The sequence below is a fragment of the Dipteris shenzhenensis genome, chromosome 29, assembly GCF_047967505.1.
Source record: "Dipteris shenzhenensis isolate YYH24624 ecotype China chromosome 29, Dip_SZ_1.0, whole genome shotgun sequence".
Lineage (NCBI taxonomy): Eukaryota > Viridiplantae > Streptophyta > Polypodiopsida > Gleicheniales > Dipteridaceae > Dipteris > Dipteris shenzhenensis.
The window spans coordinates 37859332-37880541 of NC_141624.1; the positions used below are offsets into that span (position 1 = coordinate 37859332).

Here is a 21210-nt window from a genome sequence, read left to right on the forward strand (position 1 = left end):
GATGCAAACCCCTCTTCTCCATCCTACGGCAGGAGATCACACCTCCGGGCCTCTCCCAAGAAGAAGGTGATGACGCCGTCGGATGTCTGATGCTGAGAACATGTGCTTCTGTAACAAAAGGAAGTCCACTGCTCTCTGCAACTCCTACCGAATGATCAAATACTACGGCTGATTACGTGCATGGTCGTGGAGCCCGTGCACGTTCCAACTCACTATGGTCCAACTCATGAGGACGAGGAAGTAGGAAACAAGGCTCTCCTGTGGGTGGGTGCTTGTTCCCAAAAAACTACCTTTTCTGACTTTGAGGGGGGGTCTCGATGGCGTACCAAGATGGACACCAACTCTATGCCAATCTTCCGTGCCCACTGCAACATGAAGGAGACGTCCACTCCAAACATCTCAGCACACTTTTGGAGTGGCCAATAGTGTTACCAGACAGTCACATGCCTGCCCTGCTGATCAGGCACACAAGGGCTCTAGATCTCCTTCCCCCGAACCGCTACAGGGCTACCCTCTGGAGCTTCCGCTATCACAACGTCATGAGCTCTTAAGGTGCACCGCTGACGCAAGGGTGACTGTGGTCGCTGGACCCCCACTGAGGGAGGATCACATGGTTGAACCGTGACTCTGCCGCCGCTAGGAGGGAGGGGTCTCCAACCAAGGGCTCCTGCACCTGCTCGTCCGCGGGTGCCTCTCGACTTGCTCTCTCTCCCTGCGTCTAGCCCTTTGCCTGCTGCGATTTTGAGCCAATTTGCTTCTTTTCTTATTCTTTTTGCCCACCTAGGTCCACACTCCCTCTGAAGGTGTCACCCAGGGGGTCTAAGACTCCTGCTGCTCCAGCCCTGGCCTGCTGACTCTGCCTATCCTGTGGGGGGGGAGGAGTCCATCCTTGACCCCGAGGGCAATTTCAGGCTAAATGACCCATCTGCCTGCAACGAAGACAATGGCTTGGTAGACCAGAGATCTTCACTCTCTGATGAAGTGTACCCACCTTGAAGGTCTCAAGGAGAATCAAATCTAGGAGGGACTCCCAGCTCTCACCCACCAATCTGATATTGGGGACCCTGTCTTCTGCTACGACTCATGCTGGCGAATCTAACGGAGACTCCAGCACTGTGCCAAATGCTCTACCAATGGAGGGAAGGATGGCTCTGTATTCCTTTGAAAGCCCCGGGAAGAAGCGGAGCGTCATCGGGAATCGGGGAACATGGTATGTCGTGTCCATGTTCTCCACTGTAAAGCCATGGTACCAAGGGAAAAGGTACACCTGATGCGGGCCAAGAAGGATGACGATCTGCTTCACAAGTGTCAAGGCGGTAGCAGGAGAGCTCAACTGGATGAGGAAGACACCTCTTCCGTAAATGGTGAGCTTCAGGATGTGGTCTCCTTTTAGCGCCAAGCTCGCCTAGGTCCACTCTCTCACCTGTCTCCTTGTGGGAGTGAGGCTCACAATTCTACCCACAACTGCCTTGTCCTGAAGTGACTAGATTGCATGTTGCACGTGTTGCTTGTCAGCTGGAGAAACGATAAACTTCACGGCTGTGGGATTCGAGGGTGCTGCCATAGAGCTCCTCTGGCCAGACCAAGGGTCACCACCAAGATTCTCTCTCTCCGAACAAGCACAAAAATTCTCACTGCGAGGAAGGAAAAAAAGAACAAAGAGCCACCCGGACGGTGGGCAGGGAAGCTGCCTCACCCCAAGAAAGGCTAGGGAGAGCCCTTAAAGAAAGAGGCGCTTCAAAGAAGCCCATGTTACCCAAACCCGAACACCCCTAAGGCCCGATGGTGAGACGAGAAAGGGATGAAGGGCTACAAAGAGGCCTTTGAAAAGGAAAAGGGAGTAGAGAGGAGGGAACAAAAGAGAGGAGGGTGGGGTGGGAGCCGGAGTAGGAGGGCGAGATGGAGGCGAAGGGAGACAAGGAAGAAGGCGGAGGGAGAGGTGGAGAAGGAGGCAGAGAAAGGGGACGGAGAAGGAGGCGGTAGCGGGGATTAATTGGAAGGGAAGGAGGCGGAAGGGGAGAAGGTAAGGAGGCAGAGAAGGGGGAGAGCTGAGGGAGAGGGGGAGGCGGGAAAGGAGGGGGATGGGGAGGCGGAGATGGAGGTTGGGAGGGAGGCGGAGGGGGAGGCAGGAAGGAAGGCAGAGGAGGCGGCAGGATGGAGACAGGAGGGGGCAGAATAGAGGCGGAGTGGAGGAGGGGCTGGAACCGGCCTCTAATCACTCAGAGGGCAGTGGAACTAAACCTTTAATCACTTCAGCACTTATTTACAGCTCACAAAGCATATATCACAACCATTAACCATTGCATGATCACCATTTGGCATTTACCCATTTATTCACAAACAAAACCACTGAAAAAGGGATGGAGGCTAGAATGCCCCTGCTCAACAGACATAGACAAGTGCACCCGATTGGCCCCAAACACCGTGGCGCCCCTTTCGGTATTTCTTTATATTTCACAGTGAAATGATTACAAGTTGCATCTGGGAGACCTTCCCTGCAACTGAGCACGCAGCCCCAATTCACTAAGCCTTCGCAAGGCTTTCAAGCATATAACACCATCACATAAGTGCACTTAACCCGTAGGCTCAACCCAAAGGCATTCTCTTTTTCGAGTGCAATTCCATTGGCTGTCCAGATGCAATCACACTGCACCCCAGCTGCACTCTCTTTGAGTGGTTTCCAGATGGCATTCACAAAGCTTTTCAAAGCTCCAAAATAAAATCAGCAAAGTACCCAACCAAAGAATGACTCATGTAGCTCTGCCTGGGCACCTGCGAGCCAAGAAAGAGGCGGCACACGAGGCCAACCAATAGCTTATGGCAAAAAGAAATTGCAGTAGCAAATTCACAACTCACCAAGCCCTGAAAACTCGAACCAAGTCCTCAATCACCAAGAGGACATAGTAGCCAATGCCCAATTGCATTCTCAGCCAAAGAGGAGTGCAAAGGCATGAAGAAAGAGCATTTACAAGAGCCGACCAGCAAGAATTCCACTGAAAAATGCGAAAAGAAGCACTTTTGTCGCGAAGAAGTGGGAGTTCTTGGGCTCAAAAGAAGCGTGCTTCAGAGAGGAATGCATTGAGAAGGTTTTGGAGAAGTTTCATCGCCGGAAAGTCCTCCAAAACTGAGAAAAACCAGTCAACCAGCGCGTCGAACCACTCGAAATTCAACAGAAAGCTGTAGCTTTGCAAGAGGAGAGGCCCAGGAGGCGGTAGAAGCAAAAAGGTCCAGAAAAAGCCACTTTTGCAAATTCGTCCAGCAAAAGAAGTGCTCAGCTCTGCCCATTCTACCAAACGCACGGAGGGAAAAGCATATCACTACGAAGGGGAGGCAGAGGGGAAGCCATCGGGCCAAACGGAAGTCGAGGAATCCAAATGGGTGAGGAGTTATGAAGAAAAACGGAATTCAGCTGGAGGAGGCTGAAAAACCAGTCCAAAATCTCAACAAAGGAAGAAGATGAGAGAGAAAACCACACATGTGAAGTTTAGAAGGCCCAGGAAGGTCCAGGAATGGCAAAGGAGCATGTAGAAGGCACTAGAGCCACCTGGAACTCTAGGGGGGCCACTGAAGGTACATGGCCCTCTAGGGGGCCCATTAAAAATGCCACGTCATCATTTCCCAACAACCACTCTTTTAATTCCTTGGAATGCCTTTGGGCCTAGGGATTAATTACGCTTATGTGCTAGGCACCATGCTGCATTTAATTACACATTATTAAGCCCACGCTTGGACTTTAAAAACCAAAGTTGTCACGGTCTTGTAGTACATTAAAGTACCTAGAATTTCACGCCCCCGTGACATACCCCTCTCTTGAAACAGCAAACCACAGTTTGCTGCCCCAAAACACAGGAGCGAGCATGAAATATAGCATAAAAGAGTATACAAGAAAGCCGCAGCTATAGTATACAGAGACAGTGAAAATATGGCTAGGAGAGGCATGCATCCATCCATATATACTGCTCAAAATCTATGTGATCCTCGGCGATCAATAGTCAAGATGCATCAATATCATGAAGTCTCACAGCAGAAATATTGTCAGCTCAGTATCTCGGATGAAACATACAGTGTCATCAAGCGACCTCATGAAATCACAGTGAGCCCGTCTGTACTGAGGGAGTGGAGGTGCTACCCCCCTCTCGAACATCAGGTAATGCTCCAGACGCTCGCTCTGCTGAACTACCTGTAGGAGCCCGGACCGCAGTCGGCTCTAATTGGAAAGCATCAAGGTAAAGCTGCAATATCCCAGGTGAATCTGCCAGTTCACCTTCCTCCATCCATTTCGCATCAAGTGATGGGTAATTTTGAAATTTTACCAAGTAGCGACGGATAACTTTACCCTTGAGCTTTCTATCTCTGTGTGCCAGAATCTGCTCTGGGACCAGAAGTTCATCCTGTTCTTCCACTTCAGGCTGCACCTCATCAGATACATCCTCGGGAATATCTCCATGATATTGCTTTAGTAAGCTCACATGAAAGGCATTATGTATCTTCCAATGCAGAGGCAACTTCAGCCTATAAGCTACCTCGTTTATCTTTTCAGAAACTTGGAAAGGACCATAGTAACGCATGTTCAGCTTTGTGTACAACCTTTCCTTGCCTTTCTTATTTTTCAGCCTTGCCTTCTGAAAACGCAGCAAAACCCAATCACCTTCTGTGAATACCAATTCCCTGCGGTGCTTATCTACTGCTCTTTTCTGCTTGTCTTGACTTCTTTGCAAGGCATATTTGATCTTCTTGTAAGCCTCTTCAAGGCTTCCCACAAAACGATCAGCTTCGAAGATTTTCTCTTTTGTATGCAAAATGGGAGGTATTTTCCTGGCGCCTTCCACTATTTCAAAAGGTGCTTTACCTGTGGATGTGTGCACCGTATTATTGTAAGCATATTCCAGCAAAGGCAAATAATGCTCCCATTTGCTTTTGTGGTCTGAGACATAGCATTTAAACATATCCAAGATGGTAGAGTTTTCCTGCTCCGATTGTCCATCAGACTGAGGGTGAAAAGATGACGAAAAATTCAGCGTAGTGCCCATATTTTCAAACAGTCCTCTCCAAAAGAGGCTGGTCATCCTCGGATCTCTATCACTGATTATGGATTCAGGCATCCCATGATACTTGAAGACATGCTGCAAAAACAATTTGGCCATTTGATCTGCTGTAATTTTCTTTCTTACTGGCACAAAGTGGGCTTGTTTGCTAAACCTGCAAATTATTGTCCACAATCCATCATGTCCAGTAGGAGTACGTGGAAGATCAAACACAAAATCCATAGCTATGCTTTGCCATGGTCTATCCGGAATTGGCAAAGGGTGTAACAACCCAGGTGCCTTCTGCCTGTCAAACTTTACTTTCTGACAAACCATGCATGTTCTCACATATTCTTCCACATCTTTCCTCAAAGATGGCCAATAAAAGTATTGCTCCACTGCTGTAATTCCCCTATGTCCTGCATATGGAGGAGCATGACTTTCCATTATGACTTTCTGTCGCATTTGATCAGTGACACAGAGTCGTCCATGCATCAAAATGAAACCCTCTTTCAACATATAGTGATCATGCCTTTGACCATCAGAAAGCTGTTCATAAATAGTTGAAAAATCAGCATCATTAACATACTGATCTTTCATCACATCTAACACATTGTTATAAGCAATGCTCACTGCTGAAACACTGGGTTTCTTGGAGACTGCTTCAGGCTGTGGTTTCCTGGAAAGTGCATCAGCCACGACATTTTTGTTACCCGGCACATGTACAATTTGAAAATGAAACATTGAAAGGAAGTTAGCCCATCTCATGTGCTTTTCAGATAATTTTCTCTGCGTGAGAAAATATCTAAGTGACTGATGATCTGTCTGCACATAAAAATCAGCTCCAAGAAGGTAATGTTTCCATGTGGTCAAAGCATGTATCACTACTAACATTTCCTTCTCGTATATCTGCAAGTACAATTCAGCATCTTTGAGAACTCTACTCTCATATGCAACCACTCTGCCATCCTGCATCAAAGTGCCTCCTATGCTGTTCCCACATGCATCACAAGTTACAGCGAAGGGTTTTGCAAGATCTGGCAAGATAATAACGGGTTCAGAACACAATTTTTGCTTCAGCTCTTCAAAAGCTGCATTTTCCTTTGGTCCTTCAAAAGCTGCATTTTCCTTTGGTCCCCACCGAAACGGTACAGCTTTCTTTTGTAAAGCATGCAAGGGAGAAGCAATTTCTGCAAAGTACTTTATAAACCTCCGATAGTATGAACACAACCCAAGAAAGCTTCTGACTTCATGCAGATTTTTCAAAATTGGCCAACTCCTTATGGCCTCAACTTTTGCAGGATCCATCTTGACTCCATCCTTTGACACTATATGACCGAGAAAATGAATCTCATGCATAAAGAACTCACTTTTCTTGGTGTTTATTAATAGCTTGTGTCTTTTCAACTCTTGAAACACAATAGTGAGGTGTTTCCTGTGCTCCTGCTCATTTTTAGAGAACACAATGATGTCATCGAAGAAAGTGCCCACAAACTTTCTGTGTGCTCTAAAAATTCTGTCCATCATTCTATTGAAAGTGGCAGGTGCATTAGTCAAACCAAAAGGCATCACAAGGAACTCATATAAGCCAAATGAAGTGCGGAAGGCAGTCTTGTAGACATCTTCAGGCCGTATCCTTATCTGATGGTATCCACTTTTAAGGTCAATACGACTGAACATTGAGGAACCTTCCAACCGATCCAATATATCATCAATGCGTGGAATTGAAAAACGGTTCTTAATTGTGACTTTATTCAAAGCCCTATAATCAATACACATTCTCCAACTGCCATCCTTCTTTTGCACAAGCAACACAGGGGAACAGTAAGGAGAATTACTTGGCTGTATTAATTCCTTTTCCAAGAGTTCCTTCACTTGTGACATTATCTCTTCCTGTTGTGCCTTACTGACACGATAGGGAGGTATATTAGGCGGTGAGCTTCCTGGAATTATATCAATTTGATGATCCTCGGGCCTCTTGGGAGGTAATTCTTGAGGAAGTGCATCTGAGAAACAATCCTGAAAATCTGAAATAAAAGCAGCCCTTTCTCTATCTAAAGCAGAAAGAGTAGAGCCTTCCTGAACTGGTTGGCTGTCCTCTTTGACAAAAATCAAGTACGCTGAAATATGACGCTTTATTACATTGGAAATACAAGAAGCTGAAACTATAGGGATGGACTCCCCTTTCAACTTTACATCAAGTACATGATTTTTGCCTCTATGAGTTAAAGAAATCTTCTTGTTTCTCATCTGCACATCAGCCCCCACCCTGTACATCCAAGGCATCCCAAGCAAAGCATCACACTCTGGCAAAGGCATAATGTAGAAGTCCTCTGCATCCTGATATCCCTGGATATGCATCCTCAACTTGCCAATGATAGGAGTGACAAGTGTGTTGAGTTCAGGGTTGGCCATATCACACATGCCGGATGGCCCCATTTCCTCAAGCTCGATGCCAAGCCTTCCTGCCATATCAGGAGTTATGAAATTTGCCTTTGCCCCAGAATCAAAGAAAAACAAACAATTCTGATTTCTGATTTTTCCCCATGCTCTGCACATCTCAGTCTTTTTCATTTCCTCTTCATCATGTGCATGTGGCAAACTCCCAATCACATCTGGCAGAAGTCCTGCAGAAGGTTTAGGCTTTTTGCCCTTCCGATCAGCCTGTTTATCACCATTCTTATCATCATCTGACCTGTCTCTTTTCTTGAATGGGCAATCATAAGAGCGGTGTCCCCCTCCTTTGCATATAAAACATTTGTTTTGCTCCATGAGTGACTTTTTCTCTTCATCAGATAACTTGGTACGGGGCTGTTTATTAGGCTGTCCATGCCTTTGACCAGCTTTGAATTGGGCTTTTCCTCCCTTTTGAAACGGTCGTTTGCCATAATTTTTATTTTCAGATTTGATGTCCTTATCCTGGTGTTTGGCAGCCCGTTTGTTGTCTTCTTTCTTGCTGTCCATAAAGCCCAAATTCTTCTCTTGCATCCATGCATATGCTGTCCTTGCATTCTCAATTAATTGAGTCATAGAACCCACCTTGGTTTTGATGCAATAATCACGTAGCTCACTAGGCAATCCACAACAGTACCTCTCTATTTGCTCTTTCAAAGAAACATGCCTGTAAGAGCTCAATGGCAGCAAAACATCCCAAAACCTCTGGGTGTAATCATCAAGATTCTTGCAAAGTTTGTATGACAAGTCATGCCAGTGTGAAAGTACTTCAACTTCAAAAGTTGGAGTAAGCCAAGTAGAAGAGAACACTTGCTTAAATTCCAGCCAAGTAGTAGGTGCATCTCCATGAAGCATAAGGTTGGTGTACCACTTAAGTGCATTGCCTTTCAAAAATGTGGCAACCTTCCTCATCTTGGATGCTTCTGTAAACAAACCCCCAAGAAATGCAGCATCAAACTGTTGAAGGAATGTGAGGGCTTTGTACCTGTCCTGTACTCCATTATATGTATCAAACTTGACATGAGAACCACCATCCTTAAATTCTTTATATACATTTGATATTGGCTGTCCCAAAGATGGCTGTATATTTGCAGCTTTCCCGTCACTAGGGAGAGCCATGCTTGGCTGAACATTAGGCATGGGAGCATATGCTGTGGCTTGCATGCCTGGCTGCATTCCCACATTGTCATACATGACTTGTTTTCTATGCCCAATTGGCGGTGAAATCAACATAGCATCAAAGATCGAATCTGTACCAAAATATTCAGGTTGCTGCCTCAAATATGGCTGAGGTGGTTGAGCCACATTTATGGACTGCACATTATTATTTTGAGGAGTAGAAATACCCAAACCAAGGCCTTGTGCTGGCTGCTCATACTGTTGCACTGGCTGTACTTTTTGTACCTCTTTCTCAAGTGCTCTTTTGGGCGATTCCTCTCTCTTGGAAGTCACTTTCTGAGTCATTTTTTATGGCTGTCCCTCATGGGAAACTGATGCATGAGTGTGCGGTCCGCCATGAGAAGCTGATGCATGTGTGTACTCACTCTTTCCGTGCTTGTGCTTTCTTGATTTCTTCTTCTTCTTGGCATTTGTTTGCACAATCTGAGCCAAATTTTGAGCCAGCTGAGTCAAAGCTGTCACTGCACTTGCAAGCTGTGCATTCAACATAGTAGCATCATCTGACTCACTGCTAGAACTAGTATCACCGTTGAGCTCAGTTGTAGCTTCATGTGTGGCCTGCTCAAAAGGCATTTGTTGTGCTCCCTGCAGCTGTACACTAGCTGGATCATTAAGGCTTTCCTGCCTTCTCCTTTGAGGAGTTGTGGAGCTCTCTTGCTCATGGGTACTCACCATGTTTATGGTTGTAATATTCAGCTGTCAAAAAGTGCAGCAAAGATATCCTTCCACCAAACTACCGAGGCCCACCTCTTGAGAAACAGTGTGTGGTGTCCCGGCAATGGAACCAATGGAACCGGCCTCTAATCACTCAGAGGGCAGTGGAACTAAACCTTTAATCACTTCAGCACTTATTTACAGCTCACAAAGCATATATCACAACCATTAACCATTGCATGATCACCATTTGGCATTTACCCATTTATTCACAAACAAAACCACTGAAAAAGGGATGGAGGCTAGAATGCCCCTGCTCAACAGACATAGACAAGTGCACCCGATTGGCCCCAAACACCGTGGCGCCCCTTTCGGTATTTCTTTATATTTCACAGTGAAATGATTACAAGTTGCATCTGGGAGACCTTCCCTGCAACTGAGCACGCAGCCCCAATTCACTAAGCCTTCGCAAGGCTTTCAAGCATATAACACCATCACATAAGTGCACTTAACCCGTAGGCTCAACCCAAAGGCATTCTCTTTTTCGAGTGCAATTCCATTGGCTGTCCAGATGCAATCACACTGCACCCCAGCTGCACTCTCTTTGAGTGGTTTCCAGATGGCATTCACAAAGCTTTTCAAAGCTCCAAAATAAAATCAGCAAAGTACCCAACCAAAGAATGACTCATGTAGCTCTGCCTGGGCACCTGCGAGCCAAGAAAGAGGCGGCACACGAGGCCAACCAATAGCTTATGGCAAAAAGAAATTGCAGTAGCAAATTCACAACTCACCAAGCCCTGAAAACTCGAACCAAGTCCTCAATCACCAAGAGGACATAGTAGCCAATGCCCAATTGCATTCTCAGCCAAAGAGGAGTGCAAAGGCATGAAGAAAGAGCATTTACAAGAGCCGACCAGCAAGAATTCCACTGAAAAATGCGAAAAGAAGCACTTCTGTCGCGAAGAAGTGGGAGTTCTTGGGCTCAAAAGAAGCGTGCTTCAGAGAGGAATGCATTGAGAAGGTTTTGGAGAAGTTTCATCGCCGGAAAGTCCTCCAAAACTGAGAAAAACCAGTCAACCAGCGCGTCGAACCACTCGAAATTCAACAGAAAGCTGTAGCTTTGCAAGAGGAGAGGCCCAGGAGGCGGTAGAAGCAAAAAGGTCCAGAAAAAGCCACTTTTGCAAATTCGTCCAGCAAAAGAAGTGCTCAGCTCTGCCCATTCTACCAAACGCACGGAGGGAAAAGCATATCACTACGAAGGGGAGGCAGAGGGGAAGGCATCGGGCCAAACGGAAGTCGAGGAATCCAAACGGGTGAGGAGTTATGAAGAAAAACGGAATTCAGCTGGAGGAGGCTGAAAAACCAGTCCAAAATCTCAACAAAGGAAGAAGATGAGAGAGAAAACCACACATGTGAAGTTTAGAAGGCCCAGGAAGGTCCAGGAATGGCAAAGGAGCATGTAGAAGGCACTAGAGCCACCTGGAACTCTAGGGGGGCCACTGAAGGTACATGGCCCTCTAGGGGGCCCATTAAAAATGCCACGTCATCATTTCCCAACAACCACTCTTTTAATTCCTTGGAATGCCTTTGGGCCTAGGGATTAATTACGCTTATGTGCTAGGCACCATGCTGCATTTAATTACACATTATTAAGCCCACGCTTGGACTTTTAAAACCAAAGTTGTCACGGTCTTGTAGTACATTAAAGTACCTAGAATTTCACGCCCCCGTGACAGGGGCTGGAGATGGCGGGAGGAGGAGGAGTGGAGGCAGGGGAAGGAGGAGAAATGGAGGCGGAGGAGAAGGCAGAGTGGAGGCGTGGATGGAGGCAAGAGATGGCAGGGGAAGGGGACGGCGGAAGGACGACGAAGGGAGGACGATGGCGAGAGCAGCCAGGGAGCAATCGAGTCGTTTGATCTCCTAGGCTTTAGTTAGCCCTGTTATAAGTCAGGTAATCCATCAAGTTTCATCGATACCAGCTGAGAATCAGACACCACTTCATCAGTATTTACTGACTGCTCTTTCAAATAACCCTGGTAAGATATGCATCCATGTTACCACCCTCTTCAAGCTTTAAGTCCACTGCTTGTGGGGATAGACCAATCCAGCCTCATTCCGCACCTGATATAAGGAGGTAAGCTGATCCTATGCTTGTTTAGCTGTCTTATATGAACGGAGATGAGTGATAGTAACCTTTTTTACTGGCAGATCAATCAAGGCATGTGCTTTTGCATCACGTCCACCCCACTGAATTTGCTCCTGAGTAGGAGGCAAAGCTGCTATTGTGGAAGAAGCAGCTGTAGTGGAAGAGGCAGAAGAAGCATCACCAGATGAACCAAAGGCATTAGGTCTAGTGGGTTTGACCTCACTACCTGCAACAATGTTCCAAAGATTCTTGGCAGCCAATACATGCCCCATCATATAAGACCACATGGGGTAATTTGTGCCATCAGGTTTGTCCTCAGATCCAAGCATCTGATCTGACCGAAGGATATGGGAGAAGTTATGGCAAGAGGAACGAAGGAGCATGGGCTGTACAAAATCACGGCATTAATGGCCCACGTGGATACAGGTAGTTCCAAGTTGTGGCATGAAAGGTTTGGGCATGTCAGCAAGATCTTCCAAACAAATAGAGGGGAAGAGTTCACTTCAGAGGCTTTCGAAGCCTACTGCAAGAAATAAGGGATCAAGAGACACTTGACTACTGCACATGCATCCCATAGCTATAGAAAAGGGGGTTGTGGCAGATTTAGAGAAGGGGGCTGAACTAACAGAGGAGAGAGAAGAGGAAAGAAAGATGCAGTCCACTCTTTATTTTCTCTGTTCTCTCTCTCCTAGCGTTCCCCTTTCAGTTCCATAACTTGCCCATGGTGTTATGCTGATATTGTTTCAAGAATGGAGGCCGGCATGTGTTATGCTGATGTCTCATGGTTGCAATTACAAAGGCTATGAATATGCCAAGTGTGAGCAGGATGCGCACACAAGGCATTCTGGGGCTTGGGGAGTAGAAGCTCCTGAATTGAGACAAATACGCTCCACTCAAGTTCTAGTGGGTTTGTGAGAAAGGCTACAAAGAGCTATGAAAATGGACGTGCAACATCTAAGAAGAATGCATGTATGCTTAAAATGGTGATGAATATATACCTTTGTAATACTAGAAAATATCCAATCGTGCAAATTCAGATTTTGGTTGTTCTAAAGTCCAATTGTGATGAAGCCCAGTTCAACTATGCTCTCACATGGGGGTTCTTTGCCAGAAGCACCTTCATTTTGCTGTTGCATTAAGTAGTCATTTACCACCATGGCAAGAGCAAACAATTCTCTAATTATCCATTTGAAAAAATTGAGTATGGCTGAGATAAATACTAGCTGGATTCAGATGGTAGCAGGAAACAGATAGTTTACATTACTCATAAGCATTATAGAAGGAACACACACTCAAAGATATAAAAACGCCGTTTTCTTTACCGTGGAAAGCAACCCTCCTGAACTACTTTGGAAAACCTCGAAGTATTAATTTTGCCCCGTACTTGGTTCTACGCTGCTATTTATGATGTCAAAAGCACATTCATTCTCGCTGTCTCTTACTACGAGAATTTGGAGAAACCTGGGTTTGTCGTTCTCATAAAAGCAGAACTTCCAATCTATCACAATACAACTAATTGTACACTCCGCTTAGTACTAAAACTAAGCCACCACAAGCAGACGCTAGTCTAAGCCATCAGCAACGAGGGAAAAAAGTACAAAACGCTAGCTGCAGCTTACAGAAAGTGACCTGGGAAGGCTGGTTGGGGGATGACATTCTGGCAGACGAGCAGGTGATGCTGGAAGCAGGAAGGGGAGGCTGTTTGGTATTGGAAATGAAAGCAGGAGAGGAAATGGGCAGAAGGTTCCTCCACAATGGTTGAAATGGGCGAGTGATGATGAATTGAGGAACCTGCTGCAGCAACAACAACATGCTGGCGAGCTTTTCTACTACTACGGTTGGGCCCTTCGGCCATCCTCCAAAAGTTGGTGTGAAGAGGAGTCGTCGTTAGGCGGACACTGACACGTGGACTTTACACCTTGGGTAGCCTGGGGAGGCTGCCCATCCGAAAATCCCCTGCATGCTCTGTGGAATCTAGCCATGTGCAAGTACGCCCATGTTCGGGTCGATGGAAACACACAACCCCCCCCCCCCCCCACACACACACACACACCCACCTGACCACACATGCTAGGACACTTGGCCCAAGCTGGGGATTGGAAGCCCAATGCCCAAACCATTAGACTAACATGTGCAAGTACGCCCATGTTCAGGTCGATGGAAATGCACAACCCCCCCTCCCCCACACACACCCCCCTAACCACACATGCTAGGACACTTGGCCCAAGCTCGGGATTGGAAGCCTAATGTCCAAACCACTAGACTAATGCCTTGGAGGCATGAATCCTACCCTAAGGCAAGAAGTGGGTAACCTCCTTAAAAAGAACCGGAATTTGTAAAATGAATGGGACTTGATTAAGTTAGGGTGGGTTCAGACAACCCGGGGGCGGTGGTTCACACCAGATGGTGGTCATCAGGGTGCTAATTTATGTCAACGTCATGTGATTGGTGTAGGGGTTGGAGGAAATGGAATGGGTCAATCATGGAGGAGTTGGGCGACCATCATGGACCGGTCCAATAAGATTTTGCCCTGAATTTTGCCACCACGGATGTTTGTGAATTCTCTTTCTAGGCTTGGTTGAGTCTAGTGTTGTTTAAATTTGTGTTATTAGAATAATTTTTTAGTTGTATGTTTAATCCTTTTAATTTGCTTTTTCGAAATTATCTTAATTGTAAAATATGAATTTTCAAATGTGGCAACGTTGTGGATGGTAGGTAAGGTAATAAAGTCTCTACCACGAATTAATGGGTGACTGTTGGACGTGGCTCCTCCCCTATTTAGTTGTGTGCGATTAGCTCGATGGCAACTTGTGTATGCTCATAGCTCTTGGCTAGAGCTTCCAACGCCCTTGAGTCCCTTGTTATGTATCTCTGTGTTAGAATTCATTGATGGGAACTGATCTTCCTTCCTTTGTTGTGCAAAGTCTTATGGGTCATAGTGATCTTCTCCCATTGTTGCTGAGCTCCTCTTGTGCAGATGTTGGGCTTGTAGTTGACGCTTCTCGACTGGAATGTCTTCTCCTATTCTTTGGGTTCTGTGTAGACGAGTTTGTAAGCTCTATGTCCTTGAATTCTAGCTTCTCAGAGTGATTATCAATGATTTTACTCGTAGTGGTTTGTTTGGTGAGCAATAATCCTCCATCTTCTCCTTTGGGTGGTCGTCTGCGCTAGGGAGTGGAGGGTCACAAAGTGGTTCACCCATTACGATTTAAATCTTTGGTTGAAGGTGCTGGCCCGTTTTTTCAAAGTTCTTGTGGCTTTATTTTCCGAGGCTCAACTTGCCTCTAGTCTGGCACTACTCTTTCTTCTAGTGCACAAGTAGTTACGTACCTAACCTGCCTAACGTTAAGTTCAGCTTAGCAAGTTTCTTTTCTCTAGCTAGTGTTACATCAAGGATAGTGAGGACTTTGAGGCAAGGCAAAAAGGTGTGTGAGTCTCTTTTGGACATTTGCATCTAACGGGCACGTATTGTTTGTGGCAGTCTACTATCCATTTGCAATTTGGAGTCCGGCATTACAAGCAAGAAATTCGTAGAGGAGATGGTTCACGATTGAGGTCTCTAGCTTTGATTCACATTGAGGCATTGGTGGGCCTTAGATTTATCTCTCTCGTCTCTCTCTAGAGCATTAGATTGGTGGATTTGTGCTCTTGATTGCTCTCTCGAGTTCGGCATTTGCTTTCCTTGTTAGCCCTTGGGTCAAGCTAACAGGAGGTTTGCCAAATGGAGGTTTTGATGAGGCTCAAATTCCCTCCTACCATTCTTAATATGCTGGCAACTTGGGTCAGGCTAACACAGTGGGGTTTGAAGTGCAGTCACCAAGTGTCGACTTACTCGAAAGCGGTGGAGAGAGCAATGTGGCGAGTTCTCTTCATCTCACTTGAGCTTGCTAGAATAGGAAGCTACTGAGTGTTCATTACAAGCTGAGGCAACTTGGTTATTAGTAAATCAATACAAGTTCATTCCGTTTGTCTATATACTTGTCTTTTATGGTGAATTGCACTCAGTAATCTTTTTAAGTGTGTATAACTCAGTATTCTCCCATCACCATCCTGTAAACAACTAACCCAAAACTCTGAGTGTTAATGTTGTCATCTGTTCTATCACCCAAGCACGTTATACTTAATATTACAAGAGTGAACATCTTCATTGAACTCTGCACAGGGTTGGGTTAACACCACACACCTTTCTGAAGTTAGTCACGGGTGAGTGAATCGAAGCATCAAAATTTTGGCGATCTTGCTTGGGAAGGGTCAGTTGAATTGCGAGTTGATGAGTTTGCCAGTTCAAAAGATTTAGAAAACCGAGGTAGTAAGATTAGTATTGAGGTTAGGGAGGTTCATGTTGACCAATGACAAAGTGAAACACTTGTTGGGAATTGTAGGCTACTACAAGAAATTTCTCCAAGTAACTCCAGACGAGTGGCGTAGTCTGGTGGTGTGCTTGCAGACTGGCATGTGGGGTACACAAAGTATTCGAGCTGCTACTCAAATACTTTCTACCTTAGTCAAAGGGTGACACACACGTGGAAACAAGAAGAAGATACACAGCTAGGTGCAAAGAGTTCTTGAGCCAAAGGAATTGGTTGCATCCTACCATGAGAATAGGAAAAACTGAGTTCAACGCCCAAAGAAGACTGGTAGAAGCATCAACTGTCCAACAGGAGCAACGAGTGTGACAAGAGAGACTCAGCCATGCTACATCAGGGGTGGAAGTTCATAACTATGCAGAGTTAGAAGGACGGAACATTGGTCTTGGGCTGAGGCATCCAGGAGATTGGCAGATGAAGGTCCGTCAAGGCAAGTGGAGTTTGATCATTCATCTATGGAGAGCTTGGATTTCGAGCGGATGGACACTATGGAACATCAAAATGAACGTGAAGATGAACTCAAAGAATGACTTCTACATGACTCGACTATTATTCCAGAGGAATTACATCGCGAAAATATGAAGGAAGAAGGCAAGCTACAGCAGATGGTCGAAGAATCAATCAAACAGAAAGAGCGGCATGCTTCTCATGGAGAGAGATGCCATTGAAGACCTGAAGTGGACGTGGAGCAACTTAGGCAATTTTCTCGAGTTCTTCTCTGAGTGGTCAGAAGTTCTACTCGGCTTACAGGCGTACACCAATCTATACCTCTAAGACCTGAAGATAGTACCAACTGACTAAAGCGACCTCATACACTTGAAGGTAGGTATTGAATCGGTCCTTTTGAGTGGAAGACCTATCTACTCGGGCTATGGAGCGGAAAAGTCTAAGTCCAGCACCATTATTAAGGTAAAATTTCAAATTTTCAAAGACACTAATGTGTCACTTGCATGGTTTCTTGCGAGTATGCCACATCAATGGTGCCAACAGATGAGAAGTACATGAACTATTCCCTGTGTACCTTAATAAAAAATACATAGAGGTGGTTCAGTCAATTCCCAATTAGATATTTCCCCGATTGTGGTATGCAATGTTTGAAGCCTTCCTGCAAAGGTTTAGGTAAGAAATCAATGAAGAAGATGTTCGAACAAAGCTAAGTGAGCTGAAGCAAAACAAAGGAGACTCCATCCAAGACTTTGTGTTGAGAGTTGTGGTGCCATGAGCACATAGATTAAAGGCTAAGGTATGGTATAGGAAAGAATTAAAGTAGCCACCCTAGGATGTGGATTACATGATGTGGAGATGTGGATTGAGGATATCCACAAGGAGAGATGTGGATCAGAGAATCCCACAATGTTGACTATTCAAAGGGCACTCTTTATATAAGAGGCCTATCATGTATTGTTGAGTACAAGAGAAGAAATGCACATTCACTCAAGATTTTGTTTATGAGTCCAAGCTAATCTATCTTGGAACCTAATTGACTTGAGGTACATGTCATGAGCATTCTCTTCATCATGTTTCCACACAGGTTCCATCCACCTTAGAGCGCTCCATAGATCCTGAGGCACACATGTTTTCTCATGGTATCAGAGCTTAGGTCTAGTCTCCTAGATTAGTTGTAGGCTTGCCATAGGAGCACATGTTTTCTCCTAGGTTAGTTTTAGTTTTAGTTTTAGATTGAGAGAATTCCATCCATTGAATGAAATTTCTGTTCATTGCTATGAGATCTTTCCGTCATTCTTGATGAGAGAGAGAGAGAGAGTTCATTCCTTTTAGAGAACTATTTTGTGAGATAGATCTGTGAGAACTTCTTCTTCTTCTTCTTCTTCTTCTTCTTAGAGAGAGCTTGTGAGAAAGAGAGTCTCTGATTGTTCAGTTTGTTGAGAGCTTTGAGAAAAGTCTACTACATCGACCAAAGTCTTCACCCACCAATAAAACAATAGTGCTTCTCTGACTTCTGCTCCTCAGTGAGCCTCAACAGCTCACCAATAGCCACAAGCTTCAATCAGCCTACAAAAGCCTCCAAACGAGTCTCCTCTATAACAGGATGAACAACTCTCCCAACTCCACCTACCAACTCGGCTACTCTACTCTTGTGATGCTCGTCGTCGCTGCGAACTAAGGCAGCAACTAAAGGCCCTCCTTCTATACTTCTACAACCATAGCCAGCCCGAGCAAGCACCAAGTGGCACCTACGACCACAGACGACTACGGCAGGTGACACAGCAAAAAAAAAAAGCACATAGTAGCAGTACACAGTAGCTAGACTTGCAACGCAACTACAGTGCCTACCATCAACCATAGCGCCCTCATTTCCATACACCATCTACTGGAGCGCCAGTTTGTCAACGTCCTCTACATAGCAAACTCGTCCCACAGTAGCACAACAGCACGGGCAAGGTGGCTCTAAGCTCACGGGCTTCTCCACTGTCAACATACTTGAGCGCAGTAGCTCCATTAGTCCTTGTGCAACCTTGCAGCACGCACAAGCGCTCAACTCCAACTGCATCTCTCCAACACAAGCCAGTAGCTCTAGCCTCGCCATCTACTAGCCTCTCCAAAGCAAGAGATAGCCACCTCTAAAGGGAAGAACCTGGCTACATCAACCTCCTCTGTAGCCACCCACAGGTAATCGTGAACGAGCGCTCAGCCAACTCAGCGGCGTAGTCACTGACGAAGATGGAAATATCCATAAGAAATTCCCAAGGTTTTCTTGCTAAAGTCACCATTGAGTGACACATGGCAGATAGGAACCTACCTAGGTTAGGTCCAACTAATCTTGGGTTCATTGGGTGGTCTGTGTTTTGACATGTGGCACCTTAGGTAAAGGTAACCCAGGCAAGTAACCTTGGGTCAGTGAAGCTTGGTCAATAGCTTGCCATGTGGCACACATGACCAACTCCACAATAACCATGGTTAGGTTATGGGGTTAGTTAAAAGTGCCACATCACCAAGTGCCACCTAAGCAAACAGCTTCTTACTAAGCAACATGTGAATCCCTGTGCCACATCATCAAGGCCCCCTCTTCTTCACAAAAACTTCGACAAGCCGTAACTTGCAACCCAGGAAGAATTTGAACACGCTCCAGAAAGGAAAAGTGATCGTCTTTTTGAGCTCCATGTGTCTGTTAGATCAGAATCATTATTAGCAATTAGACACTGCCAATATTGACAGAAATCAATTGGTAAGAGCTTTGCAACAAATGATAAATGAAAGCATGAATGCACACATCATAAGCATGCCAAAAGCTCAAGTGCATGAGATGACCATAGCAAAAAGCATGGCATCCACACAAAAAGCATCAAGGCACATGGTAGAACAAAGCATCATGCATCAAGCTACGTCAAGCAAAGAAGACAACGACATCAATGGAATGTATTGAGAAACAAAAACCTTGCCACCTTCAGCTCATATGTTTTGTAAATCAAGCCTGACCACCTGAGAGTAGCTATGAAAGCACCTAGGGGAGGTATTGACATGTAGAAACCACACTTGACCACCTTAAGTAGCAATGTATGCACTAAGGGGAGGTGATGGATTCGTAACTCACATCTGACCACCTTGCAGTAGCCAAAGGATCATGGCACCAAGGGGAGGTGTCAACAGTTGTGGTGCCATGAGCACATAGATTAAAGGCTAAGGTATGGTATAGGAAAGAATTGAAGTAGCCACCCTAGGATGTGGACTACATGATATGGAGATGTGGATTGAGGATATCCACAAGGAGAGATGTGGATTAGAGGATCCCACAAATGTTGACTATTCAAAGGGCACTCTCTATATAAGAGGTCTATCATGTATTGTTGAGTACAAGAGAAGAAATGCACATTCACTCAAGATTCTATTTATGAGTCCAAGCTAATCTATCTGGGAACCTAATTGACTTGAGGTACATGTCACTTCATCATGTTTCCACACAGGTTCCATCCACCTTAGAGCGCTCCATAGATCCTGAGGCACACATGTTTTCTCACTTTGTACTTAGGATGTGAGCTCTTATGAATCCATCGAGCACTGTTCTAGATGACAAGTCTATGCGAGCCTGGTTCGTCATAGGTTGTGCTTAGGTAAATTTGCACAAGCCAGAAATAGTCAATCTGACTAGGACTTATGAAGAACTGCTAGACCAAGCTATTGCTTTAGAGAAGAGTGAAGGATTGAAGAATAAGGCAACAAAGAAAGATGGTAAGAGTGACACCAAGGAGACGCCAGTAAAGAAAGAGAAGCTCAAAACTAAGTTGAAGAAGGCCTTAAAAGAATTGGGCATTCGAGGGAAACCAGGCAACAATGAGAAATGGTGTAATAAGTGTTCTAAAGGTGGACACTTAGAAAAGGAATACAAAACTAAGTATTGCAATACTTGTACCAAGTTTGGGCACGATGAATCAGAATGTTGGTGAGATGTTGGCTCAAAGGTAAAAATCGTCATGTCAGTGAACCAAGTGATGATGACTAATGCTTGGCCACCAAATGGTAAGCCATCACATCTTGAGTAGAAGGAAAAAGGTAAAAATGGTAAGGAGAAAACAAACCCATCCAAGATTAAGTGTTTTTGTTGTGGAGAAAATCATCTACGTTCTGACTATCCAATATGGGCTGCACATGTTAGGTTTCTCAAAACCACCATGGAAAGAAAAGAAGTGGATCTAGCTGAGCTGCCAGATGCAGTTGAGGCCCAAGTGTTACTCGATCAAAAGGATCAGTTGCAACCATTGATGACACAAATTCTTCAAGTAAGACATCAATTGGAAGGCTCAAAAGGAGTTAGCTCCTAAAATTGCAAGGGAGTTAAAAGGAAAAGCTACATTAGTGGAAATGCCCGCAAAGATTCAGTAGTCCATTCTCAAGCAGGGGGAATCCTCAAAATCTAAGGCAAATGTATCAAAATCAAGTGCTTCAATAGAACCTAGCGCGGCGCTAGCCCAAGCATGGGAAATATTCAAGAACATGCAAGTTAGTTTGACATTGACTGCGTTAATTCGGATAGCTCCATATTGTCGAGATTTCTCTACCCAACAGATCAAAGAGTAGAGTTATCCAAGCAACCAAAAAGTTTATATTCTTTAGCCACTATATTTGTAATTGACACTCTGGTAGTTGATGACGAAGTGGTAGGGATCATCGTCAAGGTTAAGAAACAAACTATCTCAGGGATGATAGTAGATGGTGGTTCGGGAGTGAGGATCATTTTTGAAGAAATTGCTAAGAGGCTGAAGTTTAACTCCTACAAGCCATCACCTTTCTGAGTACCTATGGCCGATCAACAACCACTTGACCCAAAACATATGTAATAGGATGTTGTCATCTCTAGGTGGAATCTATTATACAATTAGTTTTATTATGATTGCCATGGAGCAACATGCCCATTGCCTATTTAATACTA

The 21210-nt window shown here is 45.1% G+C and overlaps 1 protein-coding gene across 2 annotated transcripts in view; it reads right to left on the minus strand.

Annotated features, from left to right (window-relative positions):
* The window catches only part of FHIT (FRAGILE HISTIDINE TRIAD), a 104418-nt gene extending 91111 nt beyond the window's left edge, over positions 1 to 13307 (minus strand). Inside the window, exon 1 of one of the 2 annotated variants that reach the window (XM_087401002.1) lies at positions 13087 to 13307. In XM_087401002.1, the coding sequence (XP_087257128.1) occupies positions 13087 to 13269 (183 nt within the window). In that variant the 5' untranslated portion in view covers positions 13270 to 13307. The remainder of the gene's footprint in view (positions 1 to 13086) is intronic. The other variant, XM_087401001.1, reaches the window with a different exon arrangement.
* Between the last annotated feature and the right edge of the window lie 7903 nt (positions 13308 to 21210).